This window comes from Macaca fascicularis, chromosome 11, assembly GCF_037993035.2.
Source record: "Macaca fascicularis isolate 582-1 chromosome 11, T2T-MFA8v1.1".
Taxonomy (NCBI): Eukaryota; Metazoa; Chordata; class Mammalia; order Primates; family Cercopithecidae; genus Macaca; species Macaca fascicularis.
In genome coordinates this window covers 64580920-64602009 of record NC_088385.1, presented here as the reverse complement: position 1 = coordinate 64602009, position 21090 = coordinate 64580920, and the positions used below count along the sequence as shown (strand labels likewise).

Here is a 21090-nt window from a genome sequence, read left to right as displayed (position 1 = left end):
AAACTCCCTCCCGCGGGCGCAAAGGTGAGGCGACAAACCTACGGCGCGGCGGAAGGGCCACAATTCTCCAGCGGAACGCACCAAACGAGGATGGTGCCACCTGCTGGCCGGAGGAACACAGTCCTCTCCTCTACTTGATATCTTGAGACTACACATTTGTTTTTGGTTCTTTTTTTTTTTTTTTGAGTCTCGCTCTGTCGCCCAGGCTGGAATGCTAGTGGCCCGATCTGGGCTCACTGCAAGCTCCGCCTCCCGGGTTCACGCCATTCTCCTGCCTCAGCCTCCCGAGTAGCTGGAACTACAGGCGCCCGCCACCACACCCAGCTAACTTTCTGTATTTTCAGTAGAGACGGGGTTTCACCCTGTTAGCCAGGATGGTCTTGATCTCCTGACCTCGTGATCCGCCCACCTCGGCCTCCCAAATCCCAGCTCACGCTGGGATTACAGGCGTGAGCCACTGCGCGCAGCCTGAGACTACACATTTCATATGGGAATTACCCCCCACCTCCCACCCCAGGTAAAATAACAGAAACCAAGAAATAAAGTTGTCACAAAACAACAACACAAGAAATGTGGGTAACATTTTATGTTTATTTTCAATGCGCGTTTATATTCATTATCCATTTATGACTCACAACAAACTTGTGTAGTTGGTGAATGGGTTCTGAAATTTGTCCAAGGTCGCCTAGAAAGGCAGGGGTGGAATCCATTGAACAAAGCGAGTAAATATTTATTGAATGAGCACAATATCTGTGTGTGCCAGGAACTGTGTTAGGCTTCTGGGGACTAGACATGAGTAAATCACAGCCCTATCCTCCAAGGTAATTTAATGGTGAGAAAATGAAAATCAAAAATGTCAATGCAAGACAAATTAAGGTCCCATAAGACGAACAAACAGTTAAAGGGTCTCAGGGAGAAAGAAATCACATTCAAGCAAGGGGCTCAGGAAAGAGGCAAAGAATAATGAAGATTTTGGCAATAGCCTTTCAGGCAGAGGATTATCATAAAGAGTGAGAAAGAAGTCAGGAAACTTTAGTGTGGTTTTAGAGAACAAAGAGTACTTTTTTTGTAATTTGGCCAGAGGTCCAATACATGTAGCAAAGGAGTAGGAAATGCAATAGGAGGGTAATTTGGGATAACATGGACGCAGACTAAGTACCAAGCAGAGGAGCTTGTTCTTGCTTCTATAGGCAGTGAAAGCTAATCAAGCTAATTTTGGAAGATCCCAAGAGTTTGCAGAATGGACTGAAGGAGAAAGCATGGAGGCAGGGAGTCCAAAGAAGGTGACTATGTGCCTAAGCAGTAAGTAAAGAGAGCCCCAACCAGAAGTACCAATGTGGGAAGAGAAAAGAGGTGAAGGCAAAACACATTAGGAACTGTGTTAGGCTTCAGGGGATTACAGATTAGGAAGGAAGGACTGATTAAGCTAAAGAAAAATCAAAGATGAAAACTTAGTACTGAGTCCAGTGTTCTGCACAGCATGATGTTCTGTGATCAAGGCTCTAACTCTGGAAAGCATGAAGAAACTACAGTCCAAAGGACAGCTCTGCAGCCTCAGCTTCGGAGCTGGGAGGACTTGACTCAGTTAGAGCCATGGTTCCACCAGATTCTATCTCTAAAAAGCAGGAAACAGGTGGTTTGAGGCTTCTTCCTTCTCAGCTCCTGAGCAAAAGCTGAGTTCTTGCACAACAGATTTTTAAGGCTTAATTCTTTTTTAAAAAATAAAAAACAAAAACAAAAAAAATCCTGGGCTAGCACAGTGGCCCATACCTGTAATCCCCAGCACTTTGGGAGGCAAGGCAGGTGGATCACTTGAGCCCAGGAGTTTGACACCACCCTGGGCAACATGGCAAAACCCTTCTCTACTGAAAATACAAAAATTAGCTGGTATGATGGCTCATGCTTCTAGTCCCAGCTACTTGGGGAGCTGATGCAGGAAGATCATCTGGGCCTTGAGAGGTTGAGGCTGTAATGAGCTGTGATCATGCATCTGCACTCCCGCCTGGGTGACAGAGTGAGACCCTGTCTCAAACAAAAGAAAAAAAAAAAATCCCATAGAATTTTTTTTTAAGTCCATTCTGTATAAACAGCAACAGGAATGGAAGTGATCAGTGACAGTCTCTCTACAACCACTGCTCTCATATCCCATATACCTGCCTTAGCCCCTAAAAATCCTAGATACCTTACCATCCTCCTCCTCTGAGAACAGGAGCCAGGAACCTCCTTGGTGTTCTAACACTAGTGCTGCCAGAGCTCTGGGATTCCTGGTAAGCAGGTCCCTCACTGCACCTGCCCAAGAGTATCTGGGGTAACAAAGAGGGAAGGAAGAAAGTGAGAGAGGCCAGGGAAATCCATCCTTTTTGGTCTTCATGTTTGTGGCTCTGGAAACATGATTTTTGAGATACCCAGTTCCTTCATTAGGGCAAGAGACTGAGAAGAACAGCAGGGGTGATGTCAAGCAGGTCTTGGTTCCCTGTGCCTGGCCCTATAGATGTTGACATTTTCATCCTCATCCCGCTGAGCCAGCTCCAGTTGGAAATGCTGGGGCAGGAGGTGCTGAAAGAAGCTCTCTGTCCCGTGCTCCTCTCTCATCTTGGAGGCCAGATAGATGGTGCCATGGGGCCTGCACAGGTGTTGGAGGGTCCCCAGCAGCAGAGGGAAGGTGGGTTCCAGGTACACGATATCGGCCCCCAGCACCAGGTCATAGTCTCCAGGGAAGACATGATGGTCAATCCCCCAGGACAAGGCACGCACCTGGGCCTGGCCTCCAGCTGGCACATTGGCCTGGACGTTGCCCTGGATCTGTTCTAGGGCCAGGGGTAGGTCAGTGATGGTAACATCCCCCCCTGAGAGAGAGGAAGGAGGAAAAATGCAAGTCAGAGGGACCAACCAAGGGTTCTTGGCTCCTGCCTGGAAGGTCCAGAAACCTCAGAGCATAGAGGACAATGTCTTGACAGCCCAGAGCCCACTCTGCCTTTTAGTTGCTTCAACCTCCATTTCACCCACTGCTATTCTCATTACCCTACATTCTACAACATCAACATTCTCTCTGAGCTAATCTTCAACCTCTCTGGCCAACACACAACAATCAGATGTCAGCAGAAGCCTGGGCAGGACTAAGCTGGAGATGGGTTATGCACCCACCCACTGACACAAGCTTGCCTTAAGGGTCTGGAAAACTTCCCAGAAAATGTGACCTCAGCTGAGTCCTAAAGGACAAGTGGGAGTTAGTCAGGTGGAGCTTTCCAAGAAGAGAACAGTGAGTACAAAGGCCTGGGAGTGAGAGAGCATGGCATATTCAAGAAAGGCTGGATCTTAGAGGATATGGAAGGGGGAGAAAAGTGTCAAGACATGAGATAAGGGGAAAGTGATTATGATATGCTAAGGAGATTCAGGTTTGGTACTGAGGGCAATAGGCTTTAAGGGCAGAAACAGGGGTGAAGATGGTCAGATTAGCATCTCAGAAACCTTCATTCATGCAGTACATATAATTTGGAGCACCTACTAAGTGCTGGGTGTATAAGGTGAGCAAGACAATAACACAGCTTTCTTTGTTTCATTCTAGAGATAGAGACACACTAGGTACTGCATCATAATCATGATGACTATGATAGAAAGAGAAGCAAGAAGTACTAGGAATCCATCCATTCATTCATTCATTTATTCATATTTATTATGTGCCTATATGCCAAGTGCTGAGAACATAATGATGAACCAAGAAGGTAAGAATACCCCCTCACAGAGCTTATGGTCCAGTGGCAAGAAACAGATAACAACCACCAAAATAAATAAAATAAAATACACTGTACATCAGATGATCATATATGCCATGGTGAAGCCCCAAGCAGGGAAAGGGGATAAGAATTGCTTGAGGGATGGGGAGAAATGCAAGTTAGAGTGGACCAACCAAGCGTTCTCAGCTCCTACCTGGAAGGTCCAGAGACCTCAGGGCATAGAGGACAAAGTCTTAGCAACCTGAATGTAATTTTAAATTGAGTGGTCAGACCAGCCTGACCAAAATGGTGAAACCTCGTCTCTACTGAAAATACAAAAAATTAGCCAGGTGTGGTGGCGGGCGCCTGTAATCCCAGCTACTCGGGAGGCTGGGGCAGGAGAATCGCTTGAAGCCGGGAGGCAGAGGTTGCAGTGAGCAGGGATCACGCCATTGCACTCCAGCCTGGGCGATAACAGCGAGACTCCATCTCAAAAAAAAAAAAAAAAAAAGAATGGCACGTGCTGGCTGGCATGCTTTAGGAGGAGCACACTGGCTGCTGTGATGAGAAGAGTACAGGAGGGCAAGGTCAGAAGCTAGGAGACCAGTTAGGAGGTGACGGCAACGACCCAGGTAAGAGATGATGATGGTTTAAACCAGGGCAGCAGCAATGGCTAAGAAATGGTCAGATCCTGAATATATTTTGAAGGTAGAGTCAACAGGATTTGCCAACAGATTGGATATGAAATATCAGAGAGAGAGAAAAGCTTGGGATGGGCCAGGCACGGTGGCTCACACCTGTAATCCCTTTGGATTACACTTTGGGAAGCCAATATGGGATGATTGCTTGAGTCCAGGAGTTTGAGACCAGCCTGGGCAACAGGGCAAAACCTCGTCTCTACAAAAAATACAAAAATTAGCTGGGTGTGGTGGTACGTGCCTATAGTCCCTGCTACTTGGGAGGCTGAGGTGGGAGGATCGCTTGAGCCTTGGGAGGTTGAAATGTCAGGGCTTTAGTGAGCCATGATTGCACCACTTTCACTCCAGCCTGGGCAACAGAGCGAGACCCTGTTTCAAAAAAAAAAAAAAGCTCAGGATGGTTTCTGGGTGTTTGGCCTGACCAACTAGAAGACCAAATTGCCACTCATTTAGATGAGGAAGGTTGCAGGAGGAGCAATTTGGACAGGAAGATCATGAGTTCATTTTCTGAGCACATTAAGTTTGACATAGACATCTATATCACATCAGACAACCACATGAAGATACTGAGTAGGCACTAGGTTATGCAAGCAAGTCTGGAGATAGAAATGGGATAGTCTTAGAGTCATGATCACCAACAGGGCATTTTTTTTCTTTTTTTCCCTGAGACGGAGTCTCACTCTTGTTGCCCAGGCTGGAGTGCAGTGGAACGATCTTGGCTCACTGCCGCCTCTGCCTCCCAGGTTTAAGGGATTCTCCGACCTCAGTCACGCAAGTAGCTGGGATTACAGGTGCTTGCCACCACGCCCAGTTAATTTTGTATTTTTAGTAGAGATGGGGTTTCACCATGTTGGTCAGGCTAGTCTCGAACTCCTGACCTCAGGTGATCCACCCACCTCAGCCTCCCAAAGTGCTGGGATTACAGGCGTGAGCCATCGTGCCCGGCTTCAACAGGACATTTAAAGGCATGAGGTGATGGGCTGCTCAGGAGTGAGGTAAACAAGAAAAGGAGGGGATCAAACGACTGCCCCTGAGCCCTGGGGCACTCACATTTTCAGTTGTGAAGATGAAAAAGAACCAACAAGAGAGCATGGAAAGGGAGTGCCTGCCAGGTAAGCAGAAACCAGAAGTGTGGTCCCCTGGAAACCAAAGGAATTGTTCCAAGGAGGAGGGAGTGTTAGCATCAAATACAAAGTCAACAAAGGTAGGCTGATAACTGACTCCTGCGTTTAACAACCTGGAGTTGGAAATGAAGCTCATGACTTTAACTAGAACAACTGGATTGAAGGGGGCACAGTGGAGTGAAAATCTGATCGTAATGGTTTAAGGAAAGAATAGGAGGAGAGGAACTAGACACTAAATATTAACTTTTTTGAGGAGTTTTTTTTAAAACAGAGCATAGAAATGGAGTGATAGCTGGAGAGAGATGTAGGATCAAGAGTTTTTTTCTGAAATAGGAGAAATCATAACATATTTATATGCATTTTGTATTCCATATATTGCTACATATGGAATGATCCAAAGAAAAGGAAAAACTGAGAATGCAGGAGAAATGGGAGTGGGTGTTACTGGAACAACGTCTTTGAGTAGGCAGAAAGGTTTGGGGTCTTGTGACAAGTGGGGGTCTTGACCTTAGCTAGCATAGTATGTTCATCCATGGTAACAGGAGAGAAGGCACTGCACACATATGCAGATGCAGTTACATAAGTAGATGCTGTGATAGGGATATGTGGACATTTTCAGAGAAAACAGAAGCAATCATTAGAGATAGGAAACACCCAGGCACAGTGGCTCACATTTGTAATCCTAGCACTTTGGGAGGCCAACGCAGGTGGATCACCTGAGGTTAGGAGTTCGTGACCAGCCTGGCCAACATGGTGAAACCCCATCTCTACTAAAAATACAAAAATTAGCCAGGCATGGTGGTGCGTGCCTGTAATCCCAGCTACTTGGGAGGCTCAGACAGGAGAAGAGCTTGAACCTGGGAGGCAGAGGTTGCAGTGAACCAAGACTGCACTACTGCACTCTAGCCTGGGCAACAGAGTGAGACTCCATCTCAAAAAATAAAATAAAATAAAAGGATAGGAAGCAAAGTCATCAGGTGTGGGTGAAGATGGCAGAGGAGGCATTTGGAGGTTTGAGGAATAAGAAGGTAAGAAACAGTTGTTCAGGAGAGTGGCAGAAAAAGGGAACAAGAGAATGTACCAGGCTAGCTGGGAAGCACTTAGGACCCAACTAAGGTCAATGGTAACAAAGTTAAAATTAGCCCAGTTAGCATAGTTGTGTATGTACTATGAGGGTCTGAATTAGCCTAGGAGTGGGAGTGCCAAGGATGCCTTCCCTTCGAAGTGATGTTTGAGCTGAGGAAGGAGGGATGCATATGCATTAAGCAAATGGTGAAAAGTTTCAGACAGAAAGTAAGCCTGGGTGAAGTCCCCAAGGAAGGGAACATCAGAGTAGGTTTGAGGAACTGATGGACGGGCAACAGGCAGCCCAAGAAAAACAAGAGAGAAAGAGGCACAGAAAGAAGGAGGCAGTACCTTGGAGGCCATGCCATAGGTGTTGGTTCTATCCTGAAAGCAACATGAAGCCACTGAAAGTTTGGGGCGGGAATACACGATTACAGTTTTATTTTGAAAATATCACTCTGACCACTGGGTGGAAGAGCAGAGGTCTAGGTGAGGACAAGGAGTCAAAACAGGAAGACCAGTGTGGCTGTTGTAGTAGTCCAGGCAAGTGATCGTGGTGGTTTGGACTGGGGAGCTGTCAGTGGAGATGGAAAAACATGAGAAGATTTAAGAGATTTTTAGGAGATAAATTGAAAAATGGACATGTAGGTGAAAAAGAGGTTTGTGTCAAACGTGATTTCTAGGTTTCCCACTGGGCGCATGGTGGTTTGATTCACTGACATAGGGAAGTCTGAGGGAGAAATGGGTTTGGTGGGGGAAGGTCACAAGATCTAGTTGGGTATGTCACACTTTCCCAGAAGAAGCTTGAAGAGTCTTATGAAAATTCAGGCAAGAGATGCCAGTGGCCTGAACTAGAGATGATGAAAAGAGGAGCAGACAACTGGGGAAGTATTAAAAGCATATAACTTGGCTCAGTGCAGTGGCTCACACCTGTAATCCCAACACTTTGGGATGCTGAGGTGGCCAGATCACTTGAGGCCAGGAGTTCATGACCAGCCTGGCCAACATGGCGAAACTCCATCTCTACTAAAAATACAAAAATTAGTGAGGCATGGTGGCACATGACTATAATACCAGCTACTCGGGAGGCTGAGGCAGGAGAATCGCTTGAACCAGGAGGCGGATGTTGTGGTGAGCCGAGATCATGCCACTGCATTGCAGCTTGGGTGGCAGAATGAGACTCCGCCTCAAAAAGAAAAAAAAAAAGAGAGAAAGAGAACATTTAACTCATAGGACTGGATGATTGCTGGAATGTGAGGAGAGAAAGTGAGGGACAAGATGACATCCAGCCTTCTGATTTGACAGCTAAATAGGAGGCAAAGAAGGAGAAGCCAGTCTGGGAGCAAGTGAAGCTAGGTGTTCCCATCCATACCGCATGCCTTTTCTCCCCTTTTTAGCGTAGCTGCCTGCATCCACCCATGCTTCATGCAAAAACTGCTGTTGGCACCCTCCACTGTTTCTGAGCCTGCTGTGTTCACACTGTTCACCTCCTCCTCACCTGACAGAGCTTTCCTTGATGGATTCCCAGGGAGTCATGGTAGACATGGACAGAGCATGTCCACAGGCTCCACGCATACCTCACCAGAGTTCTTGTTATATGACATCGTCCTCTGTCTCCCTCACTAGACCATAAGCTCCTTGGGGAGAGAAAATCTATCTTACTCATTGTTGAATCCCCAATACCTAGCATGATTCTTGGTACATAGGGGACTTGAAATACATTTTGGTTGAATTAATAGAAGAATGAATGCCTGCCTCTGGAAAGATTTCCCTTTTTTTATTTTTGAGACAGAGTTTCGCTCTTGTTGCCCAGGCTAGAGTACAATGTGCAATCTCAGCTCACTGCAACCTCCATCTCCCGGGTTCAAGCGATTCTCCTGCCTCAGCCGCCCAAGTAGCTGGGATTACAGGCATATGCCATCACACCCGGCTAATTTTGTGTTTTTAGTAGAGACGGGGTTTCACCATGTTGGTCAGGCTGGTCTCAAACTCCTGATCTCAGGTGATCCACCCACCTTGGCCTCCCAAAGTGCTGGGATTATAGGCATGAGCCACTGCGCCCAGCTAGACTTCCCTTAATATGACCTAGTTCTGTCCCTATGAACAAATACATGTTAATTTACATTCCTAGAGAGATGACATTGTAAGAATTTTTAAATGAGTGCTTTCAGTTTGAGGTTTTGTCTGCCGATTAGATTATAATTTGTGAAACTGTTTCCTCTGTAGTTTTTGGCTCTTGACAAAAGAGAAGCAAATTTTTCCTTACCTTTTCCTTTTCCAAGTCTGCAGTGTCTAATTCTACCCCCACTTCCTACAAAACACATCCTAACCCTTGGAAACTCATAAGCTTGTTTCTCTTAGCAATAAAAAACTAAGGAATCTGAAACATATTCATAATAAAGTTATAAAGCACTCACGAAGTTTAATGTCCACAAGTCTCCCTACAGAGTACCCCCATATGTGCATCTTGACAGAAAACCATCTTCAAAACCAAGGCGCTTTTAAGTGATAGCATTCTCCATAAAATCACAAAGAGCAACACAAGGCTGGGTGTCGTGGTTCACGCCTGTAATCCCAGGTGCTTCTCAAGGCAGTTGGATCACCTGAGGTCAGGAGTTCGAGACCAGCCTGGCCAACATGGTGAAACTCTGTCTTCTACTAAATATACAAAAATTAGCCGGGTGTGGTAGCACAAGCCTGTAATCCCAACTACTTGGGAGGCTGAGGCATGAGAATTGCTTGAACCCGGGAGGCGGCGGTTGCAGCGAGTGGGGATAGCGCCACTGCAGTCCAGCCTGGGCGACAGAGTGAGACTCCGTCTCAAAAAAATAAAAACAAACAAAAAAAAGAGCCACACTATAGAAACAACTCCTTCTTATAGGCCTGCCTGAGTTTTATTTCCTGCCCTCCCCAATCACCCACCCTAGGTGCTTTGACAGGCAATTCCCGCTGTCTGGCATACAGAAGTAGGCGCCAAAACAAAAACAAATAAAAAAAAGTTTGTTAAAAAGAAGGGGTTGGACTGGGCCCAAAGTACTCCCCTCTCCCCCAGTGATCCACGAAGTGACCATTTCTCCGCGCCCCTGGGTCCCCACTCTTTCCCGCCACAAAGCCAGCTCACGCACCCTGCAGCGCTGCCAAGATCCCCACGATGCCTGTCCCCGCACCCAGTTCGATCACCTTCTTGCCTCGGAAATCCACATTTTGACTCTCGAAATAATTGCACAGGCTCAGGGCCTACGGGAGAAAAGAGAAAGAAAAAGACAGTCGTGAGGATGGCTCCATATGGGAGAGGCAGAGTCCGGGATCTGGACCTCCCACGGACCCTCACCCGGCGCAGCCCACTCCTCACCGCGTCCCACACGCGCGCCGCCACCCCGAGGCGGGACCCAAAGTTCTGAGTGATAGTCAGCACATGCCCACAGAAACAGAACTGGCTCTTCTCCGAGTAAGAGTCCGCAAAGAGCCCGACCTCCCGTGGGAACACCGATTCCGACTCAGATTCGGGATCTGGGCCGGGGTCCGCCATCCGGCCCCCCAAGGGAGTGCCCGGGCACCACGGCCAGCGCTCAGATCCCGGTTCCAGAGCAGGGTAGAGGTTGGGGGCCGCGAGCCGTCTTGGTGTCCCGGTGGCATGAGCCCCGCCTCCCTGTGTTTGCCCTCCTTCCTCCAGTTCGACTTCCTGGAGTTGGAATGAGGAGCTGCCCCTCCCGCCCCGGCCCCGAGCGCACACGCGACAAAACCCACACGGGACCACACGAGTCAGACCCGGCGGACTGGTCGGAGACCGGGAGTGAGGGGGGAGGAGCGAGGACTGATGCTACAGTAGGAGGTGAGGTGTCTAGACCCCTTTCACCTGTGGGGTACACAGGTGCCTGCAACCAGGATGGTAACCCAGACGAGGCAGAAGCAAGCTAAGAGAAAATGTTGGGTCCCTGGGCCTGGCCTCACCCTCCCAGTTGGAGGCTAACGGTGCGGAGGTTCCCTCCAGCACTCGCTCCTTACAGCCCTCCCGACCCAGCCCGGCCCAGCCCAGCCGAATTTGCTCTTGGGTCTTTAAGGGGCGGGAACTGCCCCTAACGCGCATGGCTGCGTCATTAACCTGCGCCTCTGGCACAGCCTGCGCCTCTGGCCTGTGCCTCCACGTGGATTTGGTAGAGAAACCCCGGACTAGAATCATGGCAGCCGAGACTTGGAACGTGGCCGGAGCAGAGGCCCCGCCGCCCCAGAAGCGCTACTACCGGCAACGTGCTCATTCCAACCCCATGGCGGACCACACGCTGCGCTAGTGAGGAGTGGGCAGAGGGACAGACAGGAGGGAGGGATTCTCAAAGCAGCCGGGAGAGCAGTTGTGCTGCGACTGCTGGGAGGATTTGGGATAGACCCGGGAGGATCAGATGGGTGACGTCAGTTTTAGGGGTGGGACCGGGAGATTCGACCGAGAGTGGAGTTGGCGGGTTGGGAGTGGGCGTGGCGTTCGGGCCTAAGACTGGGTAGCGGTGCTAAGTTTGGGAAGAGGAATAAATTGTTACTGAGACTGAAGTGATAGAGGCAAAATGTCGTTTCCATCTTTTGCTTTTGTTTGTTGGATTTAATAAAAAGGCAAACATATACACAATCCTGCCCGCACCTTCCCTTCCCTCCCCGCAGAGCACAAACACAAAGTAGGATCCCAGTGCATTAGGCAGCCAGTCTCGGGATAAGGGGAACTTTTGCCCCAGAAAGGGCAGCTACCCGGCCAGGGTCACATAAACCGCCAGAAGTGGAGTTGAGCAGGTCAGCGTTTATGGGCCTCATGATGGGCCTATGATTCACACTGGGAGTTAAGGGTGGTTTCCATTGTCTCTCTTAGAGGCCACAGGGCCCAGTGTTACAGAATTTTTGAGAAACCCTCCTCCCATTTACCTCCCACCCTCACCCACCCACACACTTTCACAGTACCACTTCTGCAATAGTGTGACCAACCACCTCATGCTTCTTATGTCTTCTTTCCAATAGCCCTGTGAAGCCAGAGGAGATGGACTGGTCTGAGCTATACCCAGAGTTCTTCGCTCCACTCACTCAAAATCAGAGCCACGATGACCCAAAGGATAAGAAAGAAAAGAGAGCTCAGGCCCAAGTGGAGTTTGCAGACATAGGCTGTGGCTATGGTGGCCTGTTAGGTAACACTTAGGCCCTCTCTCTGGGGTGAGAAGAGGCCTAGTAGTTTCTGCTGCCTCAGCGGCTTTTGTGGGGGGTCATAATCGGCCTTTCCCCTTTCGTCCAGACACTGGTGACATCAGCATGGAGAGGCTCCACCTTCCCTCTACTCTGGGTCTGTGACCTTTGCCCTGGAGAGTGGAGGGGGCTGCCTCAAATGCTTCTTAAAACCTGGTTTGTCCTTTATGGTGTCAATCCCTACATGAGCCATTTCACCTGCCAGGTACCGGGTCAGTGAGCTGGTCAGCACAAGCATCAGAGATTAGCCATTGTGGCCAGTGATCCTGAACTGTCTTTCTCAGGGATTCTACCATCTCCCCTCCCCTTTGCCCCTCCCTCGCCAGATCTCATTCCTTCTGCCCCACGCTCCTGTTTTTTTGGGTTCCTCTTGTATTGTCTATATTGTCGCACCCATGCATGCCAAGCCACTCCCTATTTTTAGATCTTCCCAAACAGATAACATTCTGATAGCGAGGAAGAGCATGGTACATAGAGGCAGAAAACCTTGGTTTAAGGTCCAGTTCTGCCTGGGCACAGCGGCTCACACCTGTAATCCCAACACTTTGGGAGGCTGAGGCAGGTGAACCACTTGAGGCCAGGAGTTAAAGACCAGCTGCCCAGGAGGCTGAGACACAAGAATTGCATGAACTTGAGAGGCAGGGATTGCAGTGAGCCGAGATTGTGCCACTGCACTCCAGCCTGGGTGACAGAGCAAGACTCCATCTCAAATAAATAAGTTCCAGTTCTCGGTTTCCTCATCTTCACAATTTACCACAGAGTGTTATAAGGATGAAATAATACAATGTGTGAAAACACTGTGGAAACTCTATAGCAATGGCAAATATACATGTATTCTCAGCCCTCCCATTCTGGTCCTGATGACAATTTTCATTTCTCCCCCAGCCTCTTCAGCATAATACTATCCATATATGTATCTCTGTCCTCTCTTGCCATTCTGGACTTTGGTAGTTGCAGATTGAGGCTTCCTTTCCTGTGTTGACCCCTTTGCACTTCCTACAAGTATATGGTTGATGATTCCATTGCTATTTCTGTGTCCAGTGGAACTGTCACCGCTGTTCCCAGATACACTGATTCTGGGTCTAGAGATCCGGGTGAAGGTCTCAGACTATGTACAAGACCGGATTAGGGCCCTACGCGCAGCTCCCGGAGGTGGCTTCCAGAACATCGCCTGTCTCCGCAGCAATGCCATGAAGCACCTTCCTAACTTCTTCTACAAGGGCCAGGTGGGGAGGGGCCCTGGTGGGTTAGGCTGGTAGGCAGGTGGGGGCATGGAGGCCAGGCTCTCACAACCCTGTTGGTGCGTGTCTGTCTCACAGCTGACAAAGATGTTCTTCCTCTTCCCGGACCCACATTTCAAGCGGACAAAGCACAAGTGGCGAATCATCAGTCCCACCCTGCTGGCAGAGTATGCCTACGTGCTGAGAGTTGGGGTGAGTTGGGATGGGAGGGAGGATGGGGTGAGTAGCCTATCCAGGGGCCCTTCACTAAGAATTCAGTGGTGGTGCATTTAGGGACTCACACCACCACTCCCATCATCTGGCTGCTAATGATGTTGCATGCAGCCTCCTGTCTAGGGTGATTTTGCCTATGCAGGGGCTGGTATATACCATAACCGATGTGCTGGAGCTACACGACTGGATGTGCACTCATTTCGAAGAGCACCCGCTGTTTGAGCGTGTGCCTCTGGAGGACCTGGTGAGTAGGGAATCTACAGGATATGGAGGCCCTTTCCAGAGTGGTTCTATATTTGAACTTAGCTCAGTGCCAGGAGGATGGGATGGGTGTCTAAGGGCCAGGGGCAGTCTGAACAGTGGGCACTTATTGGACCCTTCCTTCTCCCAGAGTGAAGACCCCATTGTGGGACATCTAGGCACCTCAACTGAGGAGGGGAAGAAAGTTCTACGTAATGGAGGGAAGAATTTCCCAGCCATCTTCCGAAGAATACAAGATCCCGTCCTCCAGGCAGTGACCCCCCAAACCAGCCTACCTGGTCACTGACTGCTTACTCTACCTTAGCTGGACCTCGTCTCCCAGGAACTAGAGAAAAGAGCAGGAGTCCTGGGTCTTCCCAGTTGAGACTGCTGGAGCTGAGACACAGTACTCTCTCAAAGAAGGTGGGGAGCTGCCCAGGGCAGAACCCGCTGGTGTTCATGACTACCCCTGGCTCTTCTCACCTTGTCCCTCCACTGCCAACAGAAAACAAAGCAGCTGACTGAGATGGTCAAAGGACTTTGGACCATAGGGAATCTTTGGAAGGCTATGGGGTCTTGCTCTCCCTTCTCCTTGTGAGATCTCTCCTCAGCTAGAATGAGGAATGTAGTCTATCTAAACTGCTTGCTAGGCTCAATTAGCACTTCTGTTTGCTTTGTGGATCCTGGGATAACATGTATATGTGTATACATGCCCATTCTGCTATTTCTCAGGAAATGATGGAGTATGTATCATATGCCTTCTACCATCCTCCTGTCCTCTCCCTGCGTAAGACTCGAGCTGGGGAATCTATTCCCTAAATGTCTCTGGAGAGTCCTTGGGAAGGTGTGGGGGTGGAGACCCTCTCCTTTTTCATGTTGACCTTCAATTCAGAACTTCAGATCTGACTGACTGGCACAGAGCCTGACAGGGTTGGAGTAGGGAATGAGGGAGTAAGGAGCAGAGAGGTAACTGTAAGGGATTCTTTTATTTTAATTTTTTTTAGAGACAGGCCCTCTGTCTGTTGACTAGGCTGGAGTGCAGTGGCACAGTCATAACTCACTGCAGCCTTGACCTCCCAGGCTCCTGTAATCCACCTCAGCCTCTCAAGTAGCTGGGACTATAGGCACGCGCCACCATGCCTGGCTAATTTTTGTATTTTTTGTAGAGACAGAGTTTCACTGTGTTGCCCAGGCTGGTCTCAGACTCCTGAGCTCAAGCAGTCTGCCCACCTCAGCCTCCCAAAGTGTTGGAATTATAGTGATGAACTGCCGTGCCCAGCCTAATTTTTAAACTTCTTTTGTAGAGACAGAGTCTTGCTGTGTTGCTCAAGCTTGTCTCAACCTCCTGGCCTCATGCCATCCTCCCGCCTCAGCCTCCCAAAGTGCAGGGATTATAGGCATGAGCCACCATGCCTGGCTCTGTGGAGGATTCTGATGCTGAAAGTAGAAAGGGGCTGCTAACCAGAAAGCCCCCCAGAGGAGACCGAGTCAGCTGGGGAATTAGAACATCCACATCCATGTAGCTCCTCTAACAGCCCAGAGACAATCTTAGAACTTAACTAATGTACAAAAAGTTTCTTCATTTCTGCTTCTCAAGCCCCAAATTTCCATGTCTGGCAGAAGTGGGCTTGTACACCCAAGAGGCCCCCTTATCCTCAAGAAAGAAAAATGGAGGTTCTAGGAGCCATTTTAGCCCATTAACCCACCTGCCATCTGCCTAGTATATGTTAGGTACAGGAGGAGGGGGAGATGTGGCTAGTGCAGGAAAATAATGCAGAGAAGAGACAACCCACTGAGCGAAGAATGTGGGGACAGTTACAGCTGTGCCTCCCCTGCTTCCCTTCCCGGAGGAGCTGAAAGATGGGGAATTCCTGAGGATGGGCCTAAAGGGGCTGGGCTCCCTGGTGGAAGTGGTGGGAATATCAGAGACTGACTAGTGTAGCTTGGTCACTTAGTCCGTACTAAAAAGCCTTATAACCTTTCCTAGGATGAGACTTTTAGGCTCCTAGACTAGGGCACTCTCCCAGGAGGAAAATCTTAGGCCCTCCCTCCCATGAGGGTCATTGCAACACGAGACCCACGGGAGTCGTGAAGTCAGCCCCAGCCCCGCCTACTGTTCCTGGGTGCTAATCCCCAGCACAGACCACTCAGGAGGAGGGATTGGCTGAGGAGCTTGGAGAGGGGGCGTCATCACCTCACCCAAAGGTTAAATAGGGGTTCAGACTAGGTGCTCAGGAGAAGCGCTTTCTATCGCAGGCACCCGGAACCAGACCATGACCCAGACCCTCAAGTATGCCTCCAGGGTGTTCCATCGCGTCCGCTGGGCTCCCGAGTTGGGCGCCTCCCTAGGCTACCGAGAGTACGACTCAGCACGCCGGAGCTTGGCAGACATCCCAGGCCCCTCTACGCCCAGCTTTCTGGCTGAACTTTTCTGCAAGGGGGGGCTGTCGAGGCTACACGAGCTGCAGGTAGGAAGGGACGCCTTTCCCGAGACTGAGTGCTGGGGAAACTGGCTTTGACAGCGTCAAAAAGGACTGACTAGTGCAGAGCAAATGTGGGAGAGCCAGAGAGAATGGATACCCATGAATTAAGGAAAAGGCGAGTTGAGGCTGGGGACGGTGTGGCTCGACCCGCATAGAGTCCGTCCCGACTCTTAGCAGAGGGCGCTGGGAAAGCACTTTCTCGCTGTCCTGAGGTGTGGAGATCCTGCAGATACAGTGCAAGTGCGCAGGAGGCGGGAGCACGCGGTACCCTCCGCCTGCGTAGGGCTTAAAGCTACATGGGCTCGTTTTCATTTACTGAGAACTCGTCCTGAGATGGACGATCTAGACATGGAACTTTTAGAGATTTCTCCTCGACCAAGGTGATCAGAGAGGTCCTGAATGTCTGCCTTGCGCAAAGTTCCTGTTTTGCCCATCGCACTCAAACTTTCTAGGGATGGGAAGTGAGAGGAGGAGTTTGCAGTATCAAAGGCATGCAATAGCTAGCTGGGCACCCTAGAAGGAGCAGAAGCTCCCTCTTCCCAAGCCCAGTCAACACCCTTGGCGTGGGCACAGGTCAAGCTGAAAGTCCCCGCCCAGGTATCCAAGTGTCCGCTGCGCCCCCTCCCCCAGGTGCAGGGAGCCGCGCGCTTCGGGCCGGTGTGGCTAGCCAGCTTCGGGACAGTGCGCACCGTGTACGTGGCTGCTCCTGCACTCGTCGAGGAGCTGCTGCGACAGGAGGGACCCCGGCCCGAGCGCTGCAGCTTCTCGCCCTGGACTGAGCACCGCCGCCGCCGCCAGCGGGCTTGCGGACTTCTCACTGCGTGAGTCTTCTCTGCCCCCAGAAAGCCAAACACCCTGCAGCGGCCCTCTCCTGCTGCGGGTCCCGAAACTATCGGACTTAGGGGCATGGTGGGAGGTTGGCTGTCCTACTCTATCTTTGGTCATCTTGGGGTTCCCATCCCAGTCTACTTCACCCACACTCGGGTTGAGCCCCAACCTCACTCCCTGCCTACCTCCTTATCATTTGAGACCAGAATCCTGGGAACTGGGGGAGCCAGAGGAATTGGGTTAGGGTACCAGGATCTGGATGGAATGAATGTAAGGTTCTGTGATTCAAGTTACCCGGGAACCCCAGCCCCTGCGGCCAGGAAATGAGTAAAGAGGAAGGGGGTTGGAAGACAAGCGCAGGCCGGTGTAGGTTTCTGTACCCCAAGGGGGCAGACGCAATCCCTTTCCTGGCCACCGCAGCCGAATGCGCTTCTTCACTACAACCAGTCCCGTCGAGCCGTCCCCACCTCCCCGATGCGCACTCTCTCCTCAACCCTGCAGGGAAGGCGAAGAATGGCAAAGGCTCCGCAGTCTCCTGGCCCCACTCCTCCTCCGGCCTCAAGCGGCCGCCCGCTACGCCGAAACTCTGGACAACGTAGTCCGCGACCTTGTGCGGCGTCTGAGGTGCCAGCGCGGACGTGGCACGGGGCCGCCTGCCCTGGTTCGGGACGTAGCGGGAGAATTTTACAAGTTCGGACTGGAAGGTGAGCCCCAGGACAGAGCTGGGCAGGCGTCGGGGGCGCCCTACCGGAGCCTCCCTGAGCCCTGACGGCGCCCCCTCCCGACAAGGCATCGCCGCGGTTCTGCTTGGCTCACGCTTGGGCTGCCTGGAGGCTCAAGTGCCGCCTGACACGGAGACCTTCATCCGCGCGGTGGGCTCGGTGTTTGTGTCCACGCTGTTGACCATGGCGATGCCCCACTGGCTGCGCCGCCTTGTGCCTGGGCCCTGGGGCCGCCTCTGCCGAGACTGGGACCAGATGTTTGCATTTGGTAAGGCACAGGACGAGGTGGGAATGGGGGAATGTAAAGCTGTCGAGGGGTAGCGAGGTATTCACGTGCCTTCTACCTACGCAGCTCAGAGGCACGTGGAGCGGCGAGAGGCCGAGGCAGCCATGAGGAACCGAGGACAGCCCGATGAGGACCTGGAATCTGGGGCGCACCTGACCCACTTTCTGTTCCAGGAAGAGTTGCCTGCCCAGTCCATCCTGGGGAATGTGACAGAGTTGCTACTGGCGGGAGTGGACACGGTTAGGTTCTCCCTCCGTGCTGTGAGCCTGTTCCAGGCTTAGCCTCCCCAGACTCCGGGACCATTTTTCTGTTGCAGGGGATCCGTTATGGCCACGTAGACCAGCTTGGCTTAACACCCAGACTGTTCTGTAATCTGCACCCTCTGCTGGGTTCCCACACCCAACACCTCTCTTGCTTTCACGTTTCTCAGGTGTCCAACACGCTCTCCTGGGCTCTGTATGAGCTCTCCCGGCACCCTGAAGTCCAGACAGCACTCCACTCCGAGATCACAGCTGCCCTGGGCCCTGGCTCCAGTGCCCACCCCCCAGCCACTGTTCTGTCCCAGCTGCCCCTGCTGAAGGCAGTGGTCAAGGAAGTGCTAAGGTGAGGGGAAAGGAGAGGAGGAACAAGAGGAAATGCCAAGGAAGGCTGCGGAAGCAAATAGTGGATGGAAGCAGGGAGACAGCAGAGAAAAATGGCACTCTACTACTGGTCAAAAAGGGTTTGGAAGTTGGAAACAATGCGAAGAAGGCTGCAGCCCCTAGCCTCACCTTGCTGTCTCCATTTTGTGCTTTGCAACCTAGACTGTACCCTGTGGTACCTGGAAATTCTCGTGTCCCAGACAAAGACATTCATGTGGGTGATTATATTATCCCCAAAAATGTGAGTAGAGCCTATGCACCCTTTCTACTGAGCCATTCCTCACTATCTTAGGCCCCAGCCCTGTTCTCAAGCACCCTCCTAAAAGCCCTTCAAACACTCCCCTTGACCCCTCTCTAGGATATGCCTTTCTGGGATATAATGGGACAGTGGAGAGATCCTTCCAAAAGTAGCCCCAGAAAACTTCCCCATCACCCACCAGGACCTGCCTTTGTCCCTGTCTGCATATCCTATTCATGCCTGCCCCCATTCTGAGCACAAACTGACAAGTTTGTTTTTCTTCCCACCAGACGCTGGTCACTCTGTGTCACTATGCCACTTCAAGGGACCCTGCCCAGTTCCCAGAGCCAAATTCTTTTCATCCAGCTCGCTGGCTGGGGGAGGGTCCCACCCCCCACCCATTTGCATCTCTTCCCTTTGGCTTTGGCAAGCGCAGCTGCATGGGGAGACGCCTGGCAGAGCTTGAATTGCAAATGGCTTTGGCCCAGGTAAGTGCTCTAGATTTTATACCTTCCCCAGGCTGGAGAGACCCTAACCCTCTAAAGTTGTGAGATCTTTCCCCTGACAAGCATAGGAAATCATGTAAGACCCGGTAGAATGAATATTCTAAAATATGATAAGCCCATTATAGGCCCGGAGTGTAAGTGAGGGTATTCAAACTATTTTTTCCCTTCCACAATCCCTCACCCTTATTAACCAAGAAGTCCCCTACTGGCCACAGGTGCCACCCAATCATTGACCATTCTAACACTAATAATGCATGCCCTTTACCAATCAATCCCCCCACTATAGATATCTTTCACAGTAGTGCTCACCTTCTTCCCTTTCCAGATCCTGATACATTTTGAGGTGCAGCCTGAGCCAGGTGCGGCCCCAATCAGACCCATGACCCGGACTGTCCTGGTACCTGAGAGGAGCATCAACCTACAGTTTTTGGACAGATAGTCCTGTGGAAAGAGGCTGTCATCATCACCCTTTCGTTCATCGTAGGAATAATATTTTTTGTAGGCACAAGACCAAGAGATACATCTGCCCCTAAGGCCTATCTGACCAAACTGGATAGAATGACCATAGTGAAGTGTGAGGCAGCCCTGACCAATGTGTGAAGTATGCACTTGGCCTGACTCAGTAGGCCAAGTGAGAAAACCATTGTCTCTCTCCGTGCTCGGCCCTTCTGATCATGTATGCATCCCCCAAGGATGAAATCAGATTTTAACTAATAATGCTGGATGGCCTGAGGAAAGATTCACCCGCCGCTGTTTTTGGGCTTTCATAGTGTTCATTGATGCTGCTGGCTAAGCATTTATCAAAGCATAAGCTCAGTAACTGTGCATCTGCTCTGTACCTGGTTGGTCCTTCCTCTTTGCATGTAAGCTCTTTGAGAGGAAGGATGAAGCCTTATTTGTTTTTTATATCCCCTGCCAGGGCCCATCTCTGACTGGGTGACACCATACACATTCTTAGATTGAATCTGAACCATGTGGTGGAAGGGATAAGCAGCTTAGTAGGCTCTGTCTACCCACTTCCTTCTTTGTCTCACCCATAGGAAGGTGAATCTGCCCTAGCCTGGTTTACAATTTCTTACAACTCTCCTTTGCTCTCTGGCCACTATTAAGTGGGTTTGCCCCATCACTTAGTTCTCAGGCAGAGACATCTTTGGGTTTGTCCCTGCCCAGACCTCTGGCTTCTTTTTTATATTGAAAAGTTTTAAATATTCATAAATTTTAGAATAAAAAGTCAAGGCCGGGCGCGGTGGCTCAAGCCTGTAATCCCAGCACTTTGGGAGGCTGAGGTGGGCGGATCACAAGGTCAGGAGATCAAGACCATCCTGGCGAACACGGTGAAACCCCATCTCTACTAAAAAATACAAAAAACTAGCTGGGCGAGGTGGCGGGCGCCTGTAGTCCCAGCTACTCCGGAGGCTGAGGCAGGAGAATGGCATAAACCCGGGAGGCGGAGCTTGCAGTGAGCTGAGATCTAGCCACTGCACTCCAGCCTGGGTGATAGAGCGAGACTCCATCTCAAAAAAAAAAAAAAAAAAAGAATAAAAAATCAAATATTCCATTCTTGACTTTGACTTATTTCTCTCATATTACCACTTCCTATAAGACCTGGAGGTAAGACCCTAACCCTCCCATCTCCCACCTTGGTTTCTCAGGTCCTGGGGGTGACCCCCATAACAATGGGAGGTCTGGATGCCTAGAAGAGTAGTTTGTAACACAAACCCAGACATGTTTCTGTCTGTAGTGGGAACGGCCAAGTCTAGTCTGGCTTCCTGTAAGAGATTAAGGGGTGGGGGGTGAAAAGTAACTGCAGGGGCTAAGCTGTAAAATCGGCCGGGAGCTAGGGATTTGCAGAGATTGCTGACTTTGGTAAGCAAA

The 21090-nt window shown here is 50.5% G+C and overlaps 3 protein-coding genes across 8 annotated transcripts; 2 read left to right on the top strand and 1 right to left on the bottom strand.

Moving 5' to 3' along the window:
• Positions 1-571: 571 nt before the first annotated feature.
• Positions 572-10986, bottom strand: EEF1AKMT3 (EEF1A lysine methyltransferase 3). 5 transcript variants are annotated; one of them, XM_074007315.1, is made up of 4 exons: positions 10020-10261; positions 9726-9837; positions 8099-8237; positions 572-2846 (listed from the first exon to the last, which is right to left on the bottom strand). In XM_074007315.1, exons 1-4 carry the CDS (start codon positions 10234-10236, stop codon positions 2808-2810), a joined length of 507 nt encoding a protein of 168 aa, XP_073863416.1. In that variant the 5' UTR covers positions 10237-10261; the 3' UTR covers positions 572-2807. The 5 variants fall into 5 exon arrangements, with proteins under 5 accessions (XP_073863416.1, XP_015286616.2, XP_005571446.1 ...); XM_015431130.3 differs by lacking the exons at positions 8099-8237; positions 10020-10261 and adding an exon at positions 10703-10986; XM_005571389.4 differs by lacking the exon at positions 8099-8237 and having other exon boundaries at positions 9953-10261.
• METTL1 (methyltransferase 1, tRNA methylguanosine) lies at positions 10272-14322 on the top strand. 2 transcript variants are annotated; one of them, XM_005571391.4, is made up of 7 exons: positions 10272-10432; positions 10759-10888; positions 11599-11762; positions 12859-13043; positions 13137-13250; positions 13414-13515; positions 13663-14322. In XM_005571391.4, exons 1-7 carry the CDS (start codon positions 10294-10296, stop codon positions 13816-13818), a joined length of 990 nt encoding a protein of 329 aa, XP_005571448.1. In that variant the 5' UTR covers positions 10272-10293; the 3' UTR covers positions 13819-14322. The 2 variants fall into 2 exon arrangements, with proteins under 2 accessions (XP_005571448.1, XP_045221454.1); XM_045365519.2 differs by lacking the exons at positions 10272-10432; positions 12859-13043 and having other exon boundaries at positions 10757-10888.
• Positions 14323-15746: 1424 nt separating this feature from the next.
• Positions 15747-20773, top strand: CYP27B1 (cytochrome P450 family 27 subfamily B member 1). The gene is made up of 9 exons (XM_005571388.4): positions 15747-15979; positions 16625-16815; positions 17324-17526; positions 17612-17812; positions 17897-18069; positions 18261-18433; positions 18634-18712; positions 19000-19197; positions 19541-20773. The coding sequence occupies exons 1-9, from the start codon at positions 15785-15787 to the stop codon at positions 19652-19654; spliced, it is 1527 nt and encodes a 508-aa protein (XP_005571445.1). The 5' UTR covers positions 15747-15784; the 3' UTR covers positions 19655-20773.
• Positions 20774-21090: the final 317 nt, after the last annotated feature.